Consider the following 21,194-nt stretch of genomic DNA (forward strand, 5'->3'; position numbering starts at 1 on the left):
TATGCTGCTGCTTGGCAGCAGAGAGGTCATCCTGGGCGCTCCACAAGTCATCTGCCCAGAACAATGAGGATGACGGCTGTGGCTCAGCCTCAAGCCTGTATGCACGTAGGACCAAACTCCCTCCTCGCCTCTAAGTCACAAGGCAGATCTGCACATAACCCAGCTCTCCCAAAGGCTGCATTCTCAGGAGTGCCCTCCCCTGGACCCGCAGCAGTCTGCCCACCAGGCTGGGCCAACCTCTGAGCCACACTCCAACGATCACAGCTGTATCCAAAAGCTACCATCCGTCTCTCAGGTCACCTGAAAACTGGCCACACTGGCTGTCCTACAACTCCTGTCTACCCTCATCTTTAAGACCCATCTACCAAATCAGTGTCAATGTCTGAACTCACTTGGCACTTGCCATTTGGTTTTATGGCTGATCCTTTTTTTACCCAGCTCCACCCTCTTCTAGGCTGTTCCATGACATTCCCCACATACCGTGTCTCCCCACAAATAAGACCTATCCGGAAAATAAGCCCTCGCATGATTTGTCAGGATGCTCGTAATATAAAATAAGCCCTACCGTATTTCCCCCAAAATAAGACTGGGTCTTAACATTAACTTTTGCTCCAAAAGATGCATTAGGGCTTATTTTATATTAGGAGCATCCTGAAAAATCATGCTACAGTTTATTTTCCGGTTAGGTCTTATTTTCGGGGAAACACGGCACTAGTTGTGAAATCTCGAACAAGTCACAGCAACACTAAGCTTCAGCTTTCTTATCTGTTGAACAGGGATAGCTTGACCAAAGCCACACGGCCCAAGCATCTCCAAAGAGTGCGGTCTCTCAAGAGCACGGCTATGTGCACGCAGCCGGGCATTAGCCTGTAGTTTATCAACTCTTGTCACCCTTCACTACCAGACCTCTGCATCCTCACACCAGATGGGACAGGCATCTATGTTGAAACTTTATTACAAAATTATAAAGCAGAGCTCTGTAACAAAAAATACACATGTGGGTTTAACACCCAAGTAAGTCTGAGAGAATCTTAACATAAGCCACTTGAAGTAACACATTCACATCCAGAAGATTTCAACAAATTTATACAATATATATTCGTGTACAGCTTCTTCTTACTAGCTTGGGTCCAAGTATTCCAATGAATTATGAACTAGTCAGCTCTCCAAGTCTTTTAAAACAAGTCTCAACTGAAATTTCTGAGCAGTCACAGCAAAAGCCACAGAATAATTGGAAGAATTAGATGCTTCCATAATAATTAAGAGCAAGGATCCATGAGGGACAGGAAGGAGCATTCAAGGATAAAAATAAATTTTTCTACCTAGGTTAGATGGTAACTGAAATGGGATCTTAGAATCCCCAACTTTTATTTAGTGTAATAATAAAAAAAAGAAAAATCAGGGTTGCTTGACACCTTTTTTCTTAAATGAAAACATTCACCAAAAGGTTAAACTTAAAAGGCAAGTTCTCTAAAATGAGCAAATGGCATCAGTTCTAATTCTTAACTGACCGTTAGAAAATTTTAAATTCATGTCTAGGAGGGAAACTGGGAGGTAGGGAGAGGTAAGGCCTCAGCAGAGAAAGCAAGTTTTAAGTAGGGAGAGAGCTGGCTTCTGCCCTTCAATTATTGCTAGATCTTAACTGAGTTGCATATACATATAGACCTGTTTCACAGTGGAATTGAGGAGTAGCTGAATCCTTTGCTAAAATGATAGGCATTGTAAACTACAGTATTTACTGTCCAGCAGACAGATGTCTTCACAGGGAAATCTCGGTTCCCCCAATTCCTACAAAGGCTGTATGCAGCCCAGAATCAAATCATCTAGGACTTGCTATGACGTCAAGGTGAGTGGCCCAGTGTTCAGCTGACAACTTCATGAATTTCGTTCCCCCAAAGGGGGTTAGTGGTTGATAGAGGAAAAGCATATGTCTGTACCAATAAATAGGTCCCCTTGGAGGTTTCCCACTGCTTTCCAGAGTCATGAGTGGTTCTAGAGTGAGCTCTTGGCTGCATGGGGGGAAGGGGATCTGCTAAGGCCCTTGGGTCTTTCCGGTTTACATAGCTCATCCATTGGTAATGGCAGCACACAGCTCTTCTGATAGCATGTACGTGTGTGCTTGGCTAAGCTATCCCAGCAAACTTTTCTCTAGCCCTTTGGCTCTTCCAGTGGTGTAAGGACCCTAAGAGGGCTCAAGAACTGACCAACTCATTGCATGGTCCTTCCTAAATGGCCTGTAGAATGCTTCTTCCTCACCTGCCCCCAGATCAGGAGACTGAGAAAGGAAAGGAAGTAGGGAGCCCCCAGCAACCTGGGGAATTAAGACTACCAGCTGTCCACTCAAGGGCTGAAATCAGCCTCATTCAGTACCTTCTGACATCTCTTCGGTGGTCTGTGTCTTACACCTTTGGTCTCCAGGAACTTCATGAGAAGTCTGGCTAGAGAAGAGCAGGCTCTTTGCTTAGTCTCTATGCCTTCAGTGAGACCGTTTAAAACCTCCATGGGAAAGAGAGAGACCTTCATTCTCAGGAGCAAAAGGTTTCAAACTCCTGTCTGTTGGAGAAGTCAAAGTTAAGCAGAAAGCCAGTGCTTCACCCAACACTTTCCCTTTCCTCAGAAACTAAAATGAAGGATGGCGCAAAGTCAGACCCCAAGAGAAGCAGCAGATGACCCATGCACCATCTCTCGCACAGAGACTGGAATTTCCCAGCAGTTTAAGAACCAGATGCTTTGTTGGCTCCCAAGTTCAGGTCGGGAGACTGACAGCTTCCAATCCCAGCACTTAAGGAAGCAACTCTTAATGACTTTGAAGTTTTTCAACAGCATTTGTTTCATTTCTCACCAGAAGATCATTACTGGTCTGGTAAGCTAACATCTTTTTGGTCTGAAGAAACAAATGGATTTTAGGCAATGTAGCAAGAAACTTTAGCACAGAAAGCCAGAGACGACCAGAAATAAATCCAAATGTGCTGGGGAGGAAGAAAACCATTTCTACCAGGACTTCTGATTGGTGAAACACAGGCAAGCAGCTCAGGGGAATGGGGCGGGGGGGGGGGGGGGGGGGGGGCACAGGAAGGAGAAAGATACGGTCCAAGTTCTAGAAAGTCCTCTCTTCATCATTTACCATCATCACCCAAGACCATCGGAACATGGACTTGCCCATGAGATCTATACCAATTCTCACTGCCTTGGGCTCTGCCAGCCAAGAGGGGCACCTCTGTGGCAAGACTGGCATGCCTGGGGTGACAGAGCATCTTTGCCTGCCCTGGTCTTCGGAATACCAAGTTTTCTTGTTAGCCTGCCCCGCTGCCAGCTGGCCGACCCTGAGCCCGACCCCTCGCGCTATGTCCCTGTAAGGCACTGAAGAAGCCGGCACCCCACCCTCAGGACCGGAAGACATGCACGGCTCGGATCACGTACTGCCGGCAGATGGGGCACTCATTCATGCGCTTGCCACACTTCGTGCAGGTGACCATGTGGCCACATTCCAGCAGAACACAGTCGATGGGGGAGTCCATGCAGATCCTACACAGGTTCTCCTCCAGGCTGGACGGCACTGCTCCCCCTGTACAAACACAGCACAGAAAGGGGGCAGAGGGGAAAGTCAGGAGGTTGTGTAAGTGAGGGGGGAGTGCAGGAATGGAGGTGGGAGAGAACAGGCACACTGTGAACAAATTCCCCAACCCGCACACTTTCCCTCAGACGGAACGCCAAAAATACATTTCCCCAGCAGCCATTTCCAGTTGCTTATTTAATCTGCACCTCCGCAGGTCAGGTTATAGATTTGAAGAGTAAAGTACCTGTAGATCAAATACACCCCAGTACATGAGAACTAAGTAAGGGAAAGTCCCCAAAGCTTAAAAGAAATAATTTTCAGACAATTGATGCTGTAATATAGGGAGTAAATGCCACTTAGGGGCTCAATATCCCGAGGCAGAACATGCTGAAAAGATAAAACTGGTTCAGAAAAGTTTAGATATAAATGGAACTGTAATGAATGGTTCATTAAGGATCGCAAGTCTTATTTGTAAACGTATCCCCAATTAAATAAGGCCAAGGATCAAGGAGACCTCCCTGTGCTATCTCACAAATGCCCCCCAGGGATTCCTCCAAGGAGATTTCCTGCTGGAAGAGTCCACCAGAGATTGTAGCTCGCTCTTGTGTGCTGCCCCACAGAACTGTATGCACACCCCCACCCACGGCTCCTTACCACACTGGGTTAGACGTTTTCCGTTTGCCTGCTTATCTCCCCTCGTACACCACTGAGTTCCTCAATTCAACAAATTCAGTCAATTTCCACAATTATACATACTGAGTATCTGCTATGTGCTCTGAGGTCAGATATTCATCTTTGAATCCATAAAATGCCAGTCACATGGTAGATGTTGGGTCCTAAGAGCTTTGCATATTAACTCATTAAATCCTCACAAAACTATGAAGTACGTGGTCTTATTATTCATTTTATAGGTGAGGTAACTGAGGCCAAAGAGTCAAGTGGCTTGCTTAAGGGCACACAGCTGCTAAGTAGAGAAGCCAGGATTCAAATCTAGACAGCTGGGCATTCTGGGCAACTGGCCTAAGGGCAGGGACTATCAAGGTGACCGTATGAACTGCTCAGCATGTTTTAAGTGGGAGCCTGAACCAGGCAGCCATAAATAGGGAACTGGCCTTGTACCAGGCACCTCTATCATTCCACAGCGGAGTTCTCCGGACTTTGTTGCTTCGGTACTTTCCTTTCCTGCTTCCTGGCTATTCAAAATGTCAAACACTTGAGGTGGGCTGGCTGTGAAAGGGAGTGAAACCTATTCACGCCTTTGTGGAGCTATTGCTCAGAATTCTTAGACTATTAACAGAAGTCAGGGTTGAAGGAGGGGAAGGAGAGAGAGCTAAGAGCCTAAGCCCGTTCCCAAACAGAAACAATTACATACCGTTTTGGTCTTCAGCACCACCCACTGAAAAAGAAAGAGAAAAGAAGATGTATGAATGTGTGACGGTACAGGAGAGTCTCCAACCCCCTTGGCTTCATTTCTGACCTCTGACTATTTCCCCGCTGGCAACCAGGGTGGCTAAGAGCCCAGACAGACACCATGTCACCCTTCTCTCTCACTCCACAGGCTGCAAACTCACACACAGCTCCTGCTGGTACGTCTGTCTGGTCTTAGGAAACGGGATTCCACAGGTTTGCACGAACAAAAGTGCCAAGGAGGAAAGATACTGCACAAGCACAGTATCTTTTCCTATTGCTTTAAAAGGCAGCATTAAAGCCAAGAAAGAAGGAACCATCTGTTCTAGCCAGCCGGGGCATCTGGATGAAGCTCCCAGATGGAGCCATCTCCCATTCCCCACGTCCTCACAACTCCAGGGAGACAATCCCAAAGGGAAGAGTAAGGCTGTGATCAGGTGACTGGTCAGATGTCCCCTAACTCTGACGAATTTGAGCTTCTGGGAGAGGAGGGCCTGCAATCTGACTTCAACTACTGTTAGCACACAAGGAACCAAAATGTTGATCTGCTGAAGCTGAATCAGTTGGGGAGGAGAGGGTGGATTCTAGGTGAAATCATTTCAGGAAACGCAGAGCTCAAATCAGCTAAACACATTTCTCCTTTGCAGGACTTCTCTGCCTTAGTAGTAGAGTATCTACAGTGAATCAGTAACAGGAGGGCATAATATAAAGCTTTTTTTCCCAAACTCATTTGACCACAGACCTAGATACTTTACTGGGCATCGCCTGAAAATGATACCGTGTTGAATGCTTTGAGAAAATGAATAAAAGGAAAAGTCCAAGTGCAGGCAGAACGATATTCTCCTCACGCAATGTGTACAAAGATTCGCTTTCTAATCTCCCAACTGTTTAAAACAGTACTGTGGGAGGGAGCAGCGACTGTGGTAGGGGTGACATATGGTGGGAAAAGCCATGGATGTATACCGGGAAATCCTCAGCTCAAATCTGGGCTCCCTAATAAAAGTGGGATGCTAATAACATCTATTTCATAGGCTGCTCTGAGGAGTAAATACATGTCCACAATGTCTAACCCAGTCCTGGCACCAACTCCAGGTGACAGCTATCACTAGCTGGTGCCGATGTGGCAGGAATCCTTCCTTGGAAGAGGCCGCCAGGCTTTAGTGATGGCAAGCAGCTCAGACTCGTGTGCACAGGCCCCCCAGACAGCCCCTCACCCCGGTGCTGGAGGCCTTTCTGGTCCTTGTACAGCCGCGTCACCCTCTCCATCAGCTCCCACTTCTCACAGCAGCCCTTGTAGGTGACAAAGTTGCGAGCCAGGATCTCCTTCAGCTGCCGCACACTCAGACCTTCAATGTCCTCCAGCTCAGTCAGGTCAGACAGGGAGGCTCTTCGGCCCGGGACAAAGCTGTCCTCTGAGTCGACGGACTGAAAGGCAAAGATGAGAAGGGTGGGCTCAGCTCTTCCTGTCCAAGTTTTGTCTCTCTCCAAGGACCCCAGAGCACTCCTCTCACCACACTTTGGGTAACTGACCTCACGAAGGGTAGGAACAGAGGCAGGCAGAGTACCAGGCATGGTGCTTTGCATTGCAAAATAGACCCCCATCTCTTCCTGACCCCCAGTTCTGTGCTCAGGCACAGCCCGCCACAGACCAAGCAGCAATGCATGAAGCAGAAGGAGCACCAATCTGCATCAGATGGCCCTCGTTTTGAGTCCTACCCCCACCACTGATGAGTGCTAAATAACATCAGGCGAGGGCTCAGCTCTCTGCCCTCCATGAAGGAGGGAGCAGACCCACCACACAGGCTCCTGTGCAGACTCAACGTGGCAGTACAAGAACCACCTCACATGGTGCGAGCCTTTCTCTCCCCGCTGGGGAATTCTGCTTTCCCACGCAAGGGGCAGACTTCCCTGGCACGCACTCCTCTGCACGCAACCCTGACCATAGCTCCGTGGCCCTGGTGGCTGTGGCCTCTGGGCTGGCCCGCCACGGCTGAGGCCTGAACTCGCTCTCGTCTCTCCTCCTCCCAACAACGGCTACTGTGCTGGCAGTAGGAGAACGAGATTTGCACAGCAGCACAAGCCTGCACTGTGGCAGCTCTGAGCCAGTCAGGAGACTGAAAACTACTGGGCCATGAGGCTCCCTGGTCCCACGGCAACCTCACTAACACAGGGATGGCTTTGAAGGCACACTAGTAGCACAGTCCACCCCTGAAAGGACTATCACAGACTGCTTCCGAGTCTGCGGAGAGCTTCCTCGTAACAGCCCAAGAACACCCGTGAAAGAGCGAAGGCAAACGCACAGACCCGAGCAGAGGCCCCACCTGGGTCTCCTCCTCAGCAGGTGCTCTGGCTGTGCCCTCCGGGTAGACGGCTTCTTCTTGGTCCTGAGACACATGGCCATTGGCCTGTGGGAAGAGAAAGGTGCCATCACATCCACAGAGACGTCCCAGGGCTTGGCAGAGACAGCATGGGCCTCTTCTGGGCTCACAGCATGTCCCAAACGTACCCCCATCTCCCCTAGAAATCTGGAGCCTCACACAGCAGCATCACAAAAGCCTGCTGTCTGATACTGACTTTGCCAGGCAGAGAAACAATACAAACAGATTTCAATTCTCCAACAAGAGTGTGTTAATTCTGCCCACCACCAGGATGGCATTAGCGCCATTCACCGTCAATTTCGTCTCAGCTTGAACACTCCAAGTGAAAGGAAGATGACGTGTCCACTGCTGGAGATGAATCTCTTAACTGCCATCGAGCTTTTTATTGACACTGACCCCAAACGGCCCTTTCTATAACTTCCACCCACCATCCCTGGTTCTGCCCCTTGGAAAATGTCCACTATTTTCTTCCAAACTGTTCATAACATGTCTTCCCTTCCTCCATCCTAAATCTCCCCGGCTTCCTCGTCTGGCCCAGATGAGAGAAAGTTTCCAGACCCTCACTTCCCTACAACCTCTCTTCTGGACAGTAACTACTCTCACATTCAGAAAATGTGCTCCAACCAGCAGGGCACACTATTACTAAGAACTGTCTTGAAACCTGGTCAAAAATTTATTTTAATGCATCTAAGAATCTATTAGCCTAAGATGATAGAAAACAAACACCTATGCTTAATGAGTTTCATTCTGCTTAGAATTCTAACTTCTCAAAAGGTGCTTCCGAGGTCCTCCTCCAAGTTTTGCCAAAGAGGACTCAGGACTGTGAGCCTCCTGAGCCCAACACCATTTAAGCCACAAACCCCTCAACTCGGTCCTCCTCACCCACTGCTCCCTCCAGGCAAAGGGCCTGGTGTGAGCCCAGAGCAGAGGTGTCTGAGCTCACAGGCTTTTCCCACTGGCGTCTTGGAGCACCAGTAAAAGGGACAACTTAGGAAAGCACTGGCCTGCTGGCCCCAGCCACTCATCCCAGATTAGGAGCTAACTAAGAAGAGGCAAGCAACGCAGAGGGAATGAAAAGCAGGAATCACCACCAGCAGCACCACCAAAAACGCCAAGTAAGAATAAGATAACAAGTATGTCATACACGCCTGGGAAGCACCCCAAACAATGTCTTCTTCAACACCTCTCGTTTTCTCTTTGCTTTATGCAAATGTGGTACCCACTGGCCTCCCGGTGTCACCCTGGAGTAACAAAAAGTCTTTCAGCACCTATACCCTGTTCCTAAATAGACAGCTTTTGTATGTCCTTGTTTCTTAGAAGGAGAAACTGGATCTCATGCTGCAAAGCATGTTGTCTTTTCTTTTGCCTACTGACTAAATCAAAATCTACAACTATTATCTGTCCACAGTTTTGTTTAATCCACATACTCCCTTCCCTAGCAACTACTGCCAGGGCATTACAGGTGAAGGAAAAGACCCTGGTGGAGCTGGCACTATGAGAACATTTGCATGCAAGATGCAACTCACTTGTGGAATTGTCTGTTTTTCTGGCTTGCAAAATGTAGATCTCACCAGAACAGAGGATGGGAGCTGACATGAAGGCCCTCTAAAAACATCAGAGATCAGAGGAGCAGTATCCAATTAGATCTGGTACATAGCATGACTTGTAGGTGCAGTCTGGAAATTTCTGGTTAACGACAGGAAGCTTAAAACCTGCACCTTCCATTGAAAAACCCACCTGAAGGTTCTTTAGGGAAAAACAATGTCCTCAAGTTACTCTCCTAGCTCCCCATAAACAGGCAGGAGAGCTCAACCAAGCAAAGGGAATAGCAGGAGACAAAACCTGTCCAGCCGACAGCCAGCCAGAGCTTAGGAAAGAGTTAAACTCCAGCTAGGAAGAAAGCGTGCTCAAGCCGACAAGGGAGTAAATGAGTTTACAGCAGGTAAAGCGTGCTATCGCACGGGCCTTTATGCCTCAGTGCCCATCAGAGCTGAGTCAGGGGGCCCAGCCCTGGCAAAGGCGGTGATCATCTACCAGAGGCAGCAGCATGGGAACTCACAGCAGGAGGACTATGCCCACTCTAAGTAGCTCCTCAGACATGACATCACACTAGCCAATCCTCCCAACATCCTGGCAAGAGCAGAACTTCATTTCATTGTTGAAGGCTCCAAGTTCACCCAAGGTGACTGAACAGTCCGTGACAAACTGGATGTGGAAACCAGATCTTCTAGGTCCTACTCCCCTCTCTATTACCCAAGCCATATAAATAAAAGGGTCCTTAAGGCACGTAAGTACATCTGCGGGACACCATCAATCCTTACATAGTGGTTAAATCCACTGGCCTCACTCGAATCCAATGGTTGATTTGCATGTCCACCGTGGACAAAAAAGTGACTATGTACTAAACCTGAGGGGAGGCCAGCATAGCGGGCCCCACAGACTCAGACCAAAAGTAACCACATAGGATGGTCTGAACATAAAAATTCCTGACTAAAAGCGGGTCAAGGCCGGGGGTCACATCCTTGGCCTGGAGCTTCCTTGACTAAGGTCAGTCTTTACCTTAAGTGAGCCTGTCTATTGTCTTTTGGCATCTAAGTTAACATACACTTGGAATGTCAGAGGAATCCCTTGTTCCAGACCCCTCAGGGTACAACCCACTGCACCAGAGCAGGAGACCACAGAACCCCTAATTACCTTACTGCCCACATACCATCTCTACATGTTGTAAATGTTAAGTATGTGTCTCTCCATTTTATTTTTTATCCAATCCGAGATTTCCCCGCTTTGCTTTCTCCCATCCCTTTCATCTACCACCAGTGGATTTCAGGTAACCGCCCTTACGTCTCCTCCTTTGATTCTAATGTATTAAATAAGCTGTAAAACTGCCATTCTCTGGAGCGTTTTCTCAATCCATTGAGATTTTGCTTCCCATAAATTGTCATCAGTTTGGCTCAAATACAGTCATAAAAACTTCCTACAGGTTTGGACGTTTCTTACTTTGACACTACCTTCCCTCTTAGAGAGGCTTTCTGAGGGCAGAGGCAATGTATTACTCATTTCTGTACTTCCTGTGTCTGGTTCATAATTCAGTCAGTGCACTGCTCTCAGCTCACCATTTCCAGGCCCCACGGGGATGACGATAAGGCAGGGTACTGTGCCCTCGTGTGCCAACCACTGCCCCGCCCAGGCAGCGACTGGCGAGAGAAGCAGTGGCCTTGTCTTGATCACTTGTGTCCCCGACTCTCCCTTATCTTTCCCTGTGCCTTTTTCCCTACGTGCCTTGCAATGGTTACTAAGGCACCACGTTCCCCACCCAGCTAAGGGAGACCACAACAAAGCTGAGTAAGTAGGAGGGCGATTTGAATAGAATTAGATTTGGAGAGTTAACAGTGAGTTTTTTCAAAATATTTCTGGGACCATGAATTTTTAAGAAATATCTAACTGAGATATGTATCAAACAAAAAACACAAGAAACCATGCATTATCCTCTCTGAAAAAAGCCAAAACCTGAGTGTGATGTCAAGAAAATATCATTAGTGCATCAGCAGACAGAAAGGCTGCAAGTGACCGTGACACTTAAGCTCCCACTCCACTCCCCCAACGCAGGCAGGAGGGGAGACGCGCCCTCCAACTGGCAGAGATGGGCAGAGGCTGCAAAACGGACCCATACCTGCTGGTTTTCCTGAGCCTGGGCAGGGGGAACAGAGGTGGCTTGTGCTTGTGAAGAAGGGAGGTTGGGTGAGGTAGGAGGTACCGTGCTGGCATGAGGCTGGGTCAGGAAGGCCTGCTGCTCGGGGAAGTCCGGGGACAAGGCGGGGGCACGAGTCCTGGCCTCCTGGGAGATTCCAGGCTGCTGGCCAAGCACCAAGAACACCAGCTCCTCCTTCTCCCGGCACATTTCGGTAGAGATGTCATGGAGGTTGAGATAGTCCCTCAGGTCCTTCACTTTCATCTTCATGAGCTCCTCCCGCTGAAAGGCTGTTGCTCGGAATCGTTGGCAGAGAAGGCAGAGGCGGGGCCCAGTCCCCACTTGGCTCGAACAGGTCATGCAGAAATTCTTCTTACAGTCCAGGCAGGTCTGCTGCTTGGAGCAAGAGACAGAGGAAACCACGTCAGAGTGTGAGAACAAGACAGAGCGGGCTGGGAGCTCAGGGCTGCGGAGCCCAGCGAGGCCACCAGTCACTCTTACTTTAGATAAGCTATCGCCTGTACCTAAGGGTGCAGGACGACGTGCAGGTGTCAGGTTAAAAGCCACTCAGAGGTGGCAGACCTCTCCATATGCATCTGTGTATCCATGCACAGGATACTATATTTATTATCCCATTTGAGGCCTTATTTATTTTACTGATAGAGAAATGGAGACTATTAAGACTACCAGCTTTAGAATCAAAAACCCCTGCATTTTTATTGTCTCCCTCCTCCATTTCTTATGGTGTCACTGTGGATGTACAACTTAGCCTCTCTGGCCCTCAGTTTCCTCATCTGTAAAATGGGGGTGATAACAGTATCTACCTCATAGGATTGTTGTAAAGTTAAAGATAATGCATTTAGTGTATCTGACACAGGAGTCTTCAATAAGTAACTGTTTCAGTTATTATTGCTATGAAATACGAGCTAATGATGAGAGCCATTCAAATCCTGAACTATGATTCTTTCCATTTTATTGCTGAGATAAGAAAGCAAATGTTTAAAGGTGGTGGTGGTGGTGGTAACTATTATTAAATTTATTGAGTGGCTACTATGTGCTAGAGCTGTACCCAGTTTGTCACTGAATTCTCAAAGCCACCCCAAAAAGTAGTTATTCGTATCCCTCTCTGTTTCATATCCAGAGCAACCGAGGTCTGAAGTTGTAAGTGTAATAGTCCAGGGCAGGCAGTAGAGCAGAGTGAGGGTTTACCCTCCAGGTGTCCTGAGTTTAATGCCCAGTCATGCTCCTTCCGCCAGGCCATGGTGCCGACCTCGGTTCCAGTCACGCCGACAGCGGTACTGAGTCAAAGGCCTGGCTCTCCATCTCCAGACTCCCAACCCAGTGCCCAATCCACAGAGGCCAGAGCCAGCCCCCTCCACCCCCACGAAGGCCCACTCAGAGTGCTGGGAATTCAGTGGTACATAAGAGCACATCCAAGACAAATATTTAGACAGCTTCAGGAGGGCCTCTGGACATGATTAGGGAGCTCTCACTCGAGAAAGTACAGAGTGTCTCAGACGGGCAACGAGCGCCTGGCAGGCAAGCTGGTACCGCCTGGCAGCAGCAATCCCCACGGTCTCAGACAACACAACACACGATGGCTTGCTCCACTCACAGGAAGCAAGTCCTCAGCCTCTTGCCCCACTGGCTGCACAAGCACAGTGCCATCTGACTGCTCTGTTGCAGCCAAGAGCAGGCCACATTCCCACAGGAGACGTCATTCTGGGGCATACTGGGCAAACCTAGAAGGCACACTCACTGATCGTTTAGAGAAATAAAAAACTTTTCATCCTGTGGTGACTCAAGGATTAACCTAAATATTTCTGTTCACTCTTTTCTAAGTATAGAAAGCTATTCAAGCTAACAAGAATGCCCAAGAGACTTAGATTCTCAGTCAAAATCACAGCCACTTGTGCGGGGCTGAAGTACAAGTCTGCATAGCTGAGATAGTTATATTTAGTCTAAGTGTCATTTATGTAGTAAAGGGAGACAGGCATAATGTTTCCCATCCAGTTTTGACTATTAATACTTAGAAGGCATTGCAAGAGGGCATATATCAAACTCCTTTATTCTCTACACAGTTATAACCAGAAAATAAAATGTCCGCAGGCTGACTGAAAAGGTCGCATGGCTGCACTAGCACCAAAACGGTTCCGAGACCAGTAGCCACTCAGGTGGAAAATGGATGCTTCGGGGTCCTGGGGGTTCATAGCTATCTAAAGCTTTTCTATTGGGACATGAAATGTGTTTAGGATGACTGAGAGTGAAATGAAGAGGCTTCAATGTCTTAAGGTTGTAGGTCCTGACATGGAACATTTCTTAAGTCAAGGCAGTGTGACAAGACCTAGTTGGACACAATTAAAAGCCCTGAGCTGCTCAATCAGCCAGACCTACGCAACTCCCTGTTCTTTCCTCACATGTGTGTGGTTTATTGGGTGCAAGATCAGGATGCAAAGACAGCAACCCAGTTTCTGTGTCCATGGTCTCCACCCGCCTCCCAGGGACTCTGAAGTCAGCCTGCATCTGAAATACACCCTAAAGGAGAAAGACAGTGCTTGAAGCTAAAATCCCAGTTGGCAGAGGCAGGAGAGAACAAAGGAAAAGGAAAAAATGGCCATCAACAAATGTGGGCAGAATGAGCAAAGGAATCATGCATATACCGTGTTTCCCAGAAAATAAGACCTAGCCAGACAATCAGCTCTAATGCGTCTTTTGGAGCAAAAATTAATATAAGACCCGGTATTATATTACGTTATACCCGGTATTACATTACATTATATTACATTACTTATATTATATTATATTATATTATATTATATTATATTATATTATATTATAAGACCTAGTCTTATTTTACTATAAAACTGGGTCTTACATTATAATATAATATAACTAAAATAAGCTCTTATAGTAAAATAAGACCAGGTCTTATACTAATTTTTACTTCAAAATATTTATTAGAGCTGATTGTCCAGCTGGGTCTTATTTTCGGGAAAACACAGTATAAATTCTAGCAAATGGTACAAACCAATTGAGTAACAAGGTAGCATGACAGATAAATTAGTAGAGCTAATATGCCTGTATAAATGCCAAGAGTACACACAAACATCCAGCATCAAAAAAGCTGGCAGCGGCACCACTTTTCAGGGAGTCTACAAGGGTTGCTCCCCTTTGCTAACGTGCCCTTCCCTTATTCCTGCTCCCTGCCCACCCATAGTCCCCGGCACAGACCAGGCCCACTTTCTCACCCGACCAGCCCTTCCTCCTTACCGTCCTTCCTACAGGCATTCCTTTCTGCAGACCACTGAGAGGAAAAAGGGCCGCCAGAGGAGTGACACAATCGGGATTCAGTCCTGGATGGGCACTTCCTGGCTAAGGCAACTTGTGCAAAACAGACATCCTCCCAGAGCATCAGATTCCTCCCTGTGAGGTCAGGTGGCCAGCCTGCCCTTAAGGACTACTGGAAATATCATATGAGATTATATAAAACCTCAGCATAAGGTACCCGGGTATACTCACCAAAAGGTAAGACAGTCAACTTTTACTCCCTTTCCCCTGTGCCTCATCTCTGAGCTTTTGCCAGTACCTAGGAACTACTCCTCTTTCCACTATGAGATCTGAATATCTCTTCCATGTTTCTGAACACAATCTCCTCCTCAAACTGGTCCAACTAAAGAGGCTGGGTACTAAACTCCCTCCAAAATTGTCAAGGCTGCTATTAAACCACACGTAAGTATTACTAATACAGATGGGATATTTGGCTTGTGGGAAAATTACGGCCTGCCATTTCTCTCCAAGACTGGAAACTCTAGGAAGTCAGGGGTGATATTATGTTTCTCCGAAAATAAGACCTAGCCAGACCATCGGCTCTAATGCATCTTTTCGAGCAAAAATTAATATAAGACCCACTCTTATTTCACTATAAGACTGGGTATGTGATATATGATATGATATGATATGATATATGATATGATATATGATATGATATGATATGATATATGATATGATACAATACAATATGATACAATACCAGGTCTTATATTAATTTTTGCTCCAAAAGATGCATTAGAGCGGATGGTCCGGCTAGGTCTTATTTTCGGGGAAACATGGCAAATCTTATGTAGTCTCTGTAAAGTACTGAAAGTTATCTGTGCTTTGTACCGAATGAGCATTCAGAAAATACTGACCACAATGAAGAAAAGAAGATAGTAGGATCCATGTAATCCTTTCAATTCAACCACTTCTAGAAAAGACATTTTGAAAGCCTGTGGCTATTAAATGCCAAACCCTTATGATAAGAATGCTGATCCACTAAAGCATAAAATTACCAGAAAAAAATTCTAATAGGGGAAAACATCCTTAATATTCACAAAATTCACTGTGAATTACAAAAAATTTCTTAGCAAGAAAATGTTGTACCCAGAACCATCTTTTACTATCCAAACGGGAACTTGTCTTTCCCTCCACAAAAGCCCTTCTCGCTACGGATGCTTTCTTCTTGTCTCTGAATGGCTATGTATCTGCCCCACCTTCCTGTCAGACTGCAAGCTCCCTGTTAAGCAGGGATGACTTACTTCATCTCTGCCTTCCCAGCCCGGGCAATGCCTGACATGCAGTAGATATTCAGCAAGTTATTTCCCAATGAATAGGGGAAAGTTCTTTATTTGAATCATTTGCCATGCTTGCAGGCACCCAGGCCAATATCCTGGCATTGTTTGATCTTGTCCTCCATTTCATCTGTCTTCCTGTGCTGCATGCCCTTCTATCTTAGTAGCTAAGTATTTGAGTCTCATGTTTTTCATCTGTAAAATGAGTTAACAACTACTACTTCACAGGGTCTGGCACGAAGAGTTTGTTGCTCACTAAATGGTAAGTACATCAGTCAGTCTCAGCCACCACCCTAGACCAGGCTCGGAGAACTTCTCACCAAGTGTGTAAGAGTGTCCTAAGTGCTACTCTGACCACTAATGAGGCCACGTCTACTACCTGAGACAGGGCTGATCAGGCTGGTCCTGTGTTCAAAACCTTTCTGACGCTTCCTGGTCTGTGGCTACAAGCTCCCTGCTATGGCAGTCATGGCCCTTCACCACCGAATCCCAACTTTATTCTACCCTAACTTCCCAAGCATCCTGCCCTCGGGCCAAAAAGGCCACTCACAGTTCTCCCAAACACCTTACACTTGCCCCACATCTGGTGCCTTTACTTCCGCCACTGCTGTGCAAATCAATGAACCTTCCTTCATCTAACTAAAAGGATCAGTTTACCAACAGTTTACCAAGTGCCTGATCCCCCAGCACTTCATTTACCCAGCTGACTGTTACTAGTTCTTTGCAAATGTGCGCCTCCTAATCAGACATTAAGCTCCCTGAGGGAAAGGCCTCGGGCTTCCACAGCTCTGCCTTCACGAAACAGGAGCATGGTAGCCGCTACCATGCTGCTGGCACAGAATTGGGCCCTCTATGAAAATCTTCAGCAGGGAATCCTCAGCCATAAAGTAATAAAAACAGCAACTCTCTGCTCTACTTCCCCTTTTTTACATTGCTCTCAACTCAACTGTCCATTCATTCATTCGTTTATTCAAAAAAAATTTATTGCCTACCTACTATGTATTGGTCACTGTTCTAAACACTGCAGATAAAAAGTTGTGAACAAAATTGACAAACTCCCTGTTCCTAGGTACCATCTGAGAAGACAGGCAGTCCACAAACATTTATGTTAGGAGGTGACAACAACCATAAAGAAAAAGCATCTTCCCATCCTTACCTAACCTTTCTCTGGGGGTGGTTTCCTCAGTCACTCACATTCATTCACATTCTCTCTTTCAGCTAAGAAATGTCAAGAACTCACTTGACCCCCTGGTTCTACACTTGACATGCTGATCCCCAAGCCTGGGTCACCATCACTGTCCTCTTTGCCCTTTCTTTCTCCATTTCCACTCCACAGACTGTAACTGACATTTAATAAGGGCGGGGCGGGGGGCTCACAATGCCCCTTGGATACGAGGAAATGTAGTTCAGTTTTTGAGGAGTTAAAAGCTATACACAGGGGCGTACGGGTGGCTCCGTTGGTTAGAACATGAGCTCTGGGCAGTGGGGTTGCCAGTTCAACTCCCACATGGGCCAGCGGGATGTACCCTCCACAACTGGAATGAAGACAATGAGCTGCCACTGAGCTCCTGGGCGGCCAGATGGCTCAGTTGATTGCCGGTTCGACTCCCGCAAAGGATGGTGGGCTGTGCCCCCTGCAATTAAGATTGAACAACGGCAGCTGGACTTGTAGCTGAGCTGCGCCCTCCACAGCTAAGATGGAAAGGACAGTGGCTTGACTTGGAGCTGATGGGTCCTGGGAGGAACCCATTGTTTCCCAGTAAAGTCCTGTTCCCCTTCCCCAGTAAAAAATAAATCTTAAAAAAAAAAGTTATATACAGATTTATGACTGTGCGGGGTGTCAGCACCCGACCCCCACATTGTTCAAGGGCTGTGTGTGTGTCTGTGTGCATGTGTGTGTGTGTGAGAGAGAGAGAGAGAGAGAGAGAGAAATGTGGAAGTAACTACTAAAAGAATCAGCCAAAAGAACTGAAAGCAGGTGCCTCTGAGGAGAGCAAAATGAGAAGGGGGATTCTACTGTTTATAACTAACTTTGTTGAACAATTTGACTGTAAGTTGTATACTTACATAACTGTAAAAAATGTTTTAACTGTTGAATAACAATAAAAAGGTATACACCACCAGGTTAAAAAAAAAAAGAGGTTTAAAAAAAAAATACTGCAAATTCATGCTGCCTCATTTAAACAAGGCTTTTCCCTACTCTTTCTTGCCGTTGACGTTGCCACTTCTACCAGCAGCTGTTCCTAGCATTTCTTGGTGTCATAGAGAAAACAGCAACATCTGTGGCTATCCACTAGACTCTTGGTGTACCTAGTCCTTGAAACTACTACTTTAGATAAAGAGAAAAAATTCTTCATCTGTAAAATGGGAACAAATAATGGTACATATTTCATAGGCTGTTGCAAGGATTCAAGGCGGTAACTCATGCGAAAGGCCGCATGCAGTGCCAGGCATGTGACAAGTACCCAACAGCCCTCCTTCCATCTCATCTCAGGTCCTAACTCCACCCCACCGTCTCCATCACTGAGATGACTGAGGCCATGTGACCCAGGTCCCTTCTATTCTCCCCTTCAGCCTCAACCTATTGACTCAACCTTTCGGTCTAAGCATAAAAGGAGGGGCACCTCTGCACTCCAAGCCACAGCTCCCTGGCTCATGCAGCAGCCTCTCTGCTTGAGTTCCCACAGTGCCTGGGGTAGCCAAGCAAATCACAGCAAAGCTCAGCTATGTGCCCCGCTTCACTGCACTATAGTGAAGGGTCGGCAAAATACAACGTACACAGCAAAATGCCAATCCTCCATCATCTTACAGGTACAAAAGGGGAGGTGGTCAACACTTCGAGCGGCAGAAATTCTGAGATGTTGAATGTCTTCTGGGAGATAACTCGAGAGTCAAAGACCTGGGTTTGAATCCCAGCTCTGCGATTTAGTAACTATAATCTTGGGGCACTACCTCCATAGAGGGAAGAGAATGTGTATTTTAATGTCTCTTATGCTGTTTGTCAGGAACTTGACATGTACAGTTTCCTTTTAACTGTCAAACTCTAAGTCCTAGTGTCTCATGTGTAAAATGGGGGGATAAGGACCCTAAAACCTACACCAAACTTATTGTGAGGACTAAATGAAACAAAATCTAAATTGCTTAAAACAGCCCCTGGCAAACAGCAGGTGGTTTAAAAAGGATTGTTTCCTCTCAAATTTCCCATTATCGCCATTTTAACATCACATCCTGGGCAGCAAACTTCTTGTTCCACAGCAAAATACAGAACACAGGAGTTCTTTCTCCGGGTCAGGGTTCACCATCAGCCCCAGTCGTGCCTGACCATAGAGAACATGTGGCCTCGGGGCGCTGACAAAGCCACGGCCCACACCTACACACCATTACCCAGCCAATAATTCCACTTCCCACTCGCTAATCTGGAAATCATAGCTACAATCCATTTCAAATGAAATCGCTACGGTAAATAAGAGCCAGTCTTTGTGTTGTTAGGGTCTCGATGTACTCAGATGTCCTTGACATTGTTTTCAGTAAGAAAAGAAAAAAGTTCATCTGCAGTCAGGCTTTTTATGATGGCAGCTTGACAATAACATCGAGTGCCAAGCATTGTACTGGGTACCCTTCGTAATCTTATCCCATTTTATTTTCGCACAGTCAGATGGGTACCACTTTTATATCCCCATTTTATAAATGGGGAAAATGAATCCCAAGAAAGGTTAAGACACACAGCCAGTGAATAGCAAAGCTAACATCTGAATTCAGGTCTAGCTGACACCAGTCAATGCCGAGATGCTTTGGTTTTGCTGGGTTAGTTTTTCTTCAACACTTTTGTGACAGGAACAGGTCTGGGTTACCAGCGCTGCCCAGCAAAGGCCAGGCAGCAGGCATTACAGGTCAGCAGGCTGGCCCAGGGCCCGAGGTGGCAGCAGGCTGAGAAGGCAGCACTCACCTTCCGGGCCATGTTTGTGAAGTGGGCCCCACAGGCCTTGCAGCTTGGTTCCGAGCCTGTTGGGGAAGGGAAGGAGCTGTACCCGGGGTTGGAATAGGCCTGCGTCCTGGCTCCCTGGGGTGCTGGGGCCTCCTCAGGCTGTCCATCCAAGCAGAACCAGTTGCAGCAGGTTGCCCACATGATAAAATCTGGTGCAGGGAGGAAAGGGGAAAAGGTCAGAGTTCAGACACATCTCAGTTCGCCACCATTCCTGAGGGCACAGTGAGCAGGGATACTCAATCCACAGCGGCTGCCAGAGAGGTGCAGATGGGTTTTTAGGGGCCACAGGCTTCTTGCCACCTCCTCCACCACCGCAGTTGCCTCTGCACGTAAGAGGTAAGTATAGGCCCCTGATCTGCCAGGACAGCACGGCTGCCAAGTTGGCACACTGCCTTTGAAAGGCTGCTGCCGATCCCTGTTTGGGTTTAATCTGAGCTCTGACTTCAAATAAAATCTCTTGCCGTAGCAATTACAAGTGGACTGACACCCACTTTACGCAGGAACATGACCTCGTTCCTACAGCTCAGACAGACAGAACTTTGTCATGTGCACACATACACGTGTCTAAGTCCGTGCTCACACGGATCGTGTGAGGAGGTATCATTATTTCCTTTCTGTAGATGAGGCAAACCCAGGCTCAAAGACGTCAAAGTCATACACAGCTAATATATAAAGAACCGAGACTCTGAAAACCCAGGTCTCTGTCTCTGCACCCGCTGTTCTTCTCCCTGTGCCGCAGCTGCCTCTCCCGTTTGCCCTCCCACCAGGCAGCAGAACTAACTACGCGTACGTTTGTACCTGCAACTCTAAATAAACGTCCATCACAGCACCTGTAACAGTTTGTTACACAGATACGCTCTCTCTGTTTCCTACCAGTCAGCCGCCGATCCCTTGAGGGCAGGGACTACTTACTCAGGTCTGCACTGTACCCTGTCCAGCGTCATTCACGTAGCAGATGCTCAGCAAGTATTTGTTTCCTTGCTGAACCCGTGTTCTGCGAGTTTATTAGCAAGTTTGGGATTATTATGTCCATTTTACATACCAAATACAGGCACTAGGGGCAAGGGGATTGATGATTTTTTAAGGTCCCTGAAATGTCAGAATAACCTAAAGATTGCAAGACAGTCCACTACAATGCCAAGCATTCCTGTAAAAAGTTAGAGTGTGCTTTTCTCAGTAGACCAAGGCACTCAATATAGACATTTTAAGCCTGAACCCCATTTACAGAGATAATAAATGGAACATTTAGTGTTATTACTCAATAATCAGTTCACACAAAAGAATGGTACTTTCTGCTCTGCCTCCTGACTCATTCAAAGTGTCTTTGTTAGATCATAGTTCAAAGATGTGATAAGCTGAAAGGAACTAAGAACCCAGCGGATTCAACCTTGGTCATTTTACAGAGGAAAGTAAAGAGGCCCAGCAGAGGGAGGCACTTCCTGGTCAGACAGCTATACCTTAGGCCTCTGACAACTCTCAGGCCTTTTCAGCTTCCCAACATGCCACCAATACACCTGTGATATAATTCATTCACTCTTGGAGGTGGGTCCAATGAACATCTGTCTCCCCCACC

The 21,194-nt window shown here is 47.0% G+C and overlaps 1 protein-coding gene across 5 annotated transcripts in view; it reads right to left on the minus strand.

The window, feature by feature from the left end:
- Positions 1–937: 937 nt before the first annotated feature.
- RFFL (ring finger and FYVE like domain containing E3 ubiquitin protein ligase) overlaps positions 938–21,194 on the minus strand; it is a 62,730-nt gene continuing 42,473 nt past the window's right edge. For all 5 annotated transcript variants that reach the window (XM_019732607.2, XM_019732606.2, XM_019732604.2 and 2 more), the window contains exons 2-7: positions 19,583–19,770; positions 11,012–11,422; positions 7,285–7,368; positions 6,178–6,388; positions 4,929–4,952; positions 938–3,565 (exon numbers count right to left, since the gene is read on the minus strand). In XM_019732607.2, coding sequence (XP_019588166.1) covers positions 3,384–3,565; positions 4,929–4,952; positions 6,178–6,388; positions 7,285–7,368; positions 11,012–11,422; positions 19,583–19,762 — 1,092 coding nt within the window. In that variant the 5' untranslated portion in view covers positions 19,763–19,770 and the 3' untranslated portion in view covers positions 938–3,383. The remainder of the gene's footprint in view (positions 3,566–4,928; positions 4,953–6,177; positions 6,389–7,284; positions 7,369–11,011; positions 11,423–19,582; positions 19,771–21,194) is intronic.

This window comes from Rhinolophus sinicus, linkage group LG15 (genome assembly GCF_036562045.2).
Source record: "Rhinolophus sinicus isolate RSC01 linkage group LG15, ASM3656204v1, whole genome shotgun sequence".
NCBI classification, from domain to species: Eukaryota; Metazoa; Chordata; class Mammalia; order Chiroptera; family Rhinolophidae; genus Rhinolophus; species Rhinolophus sinicus.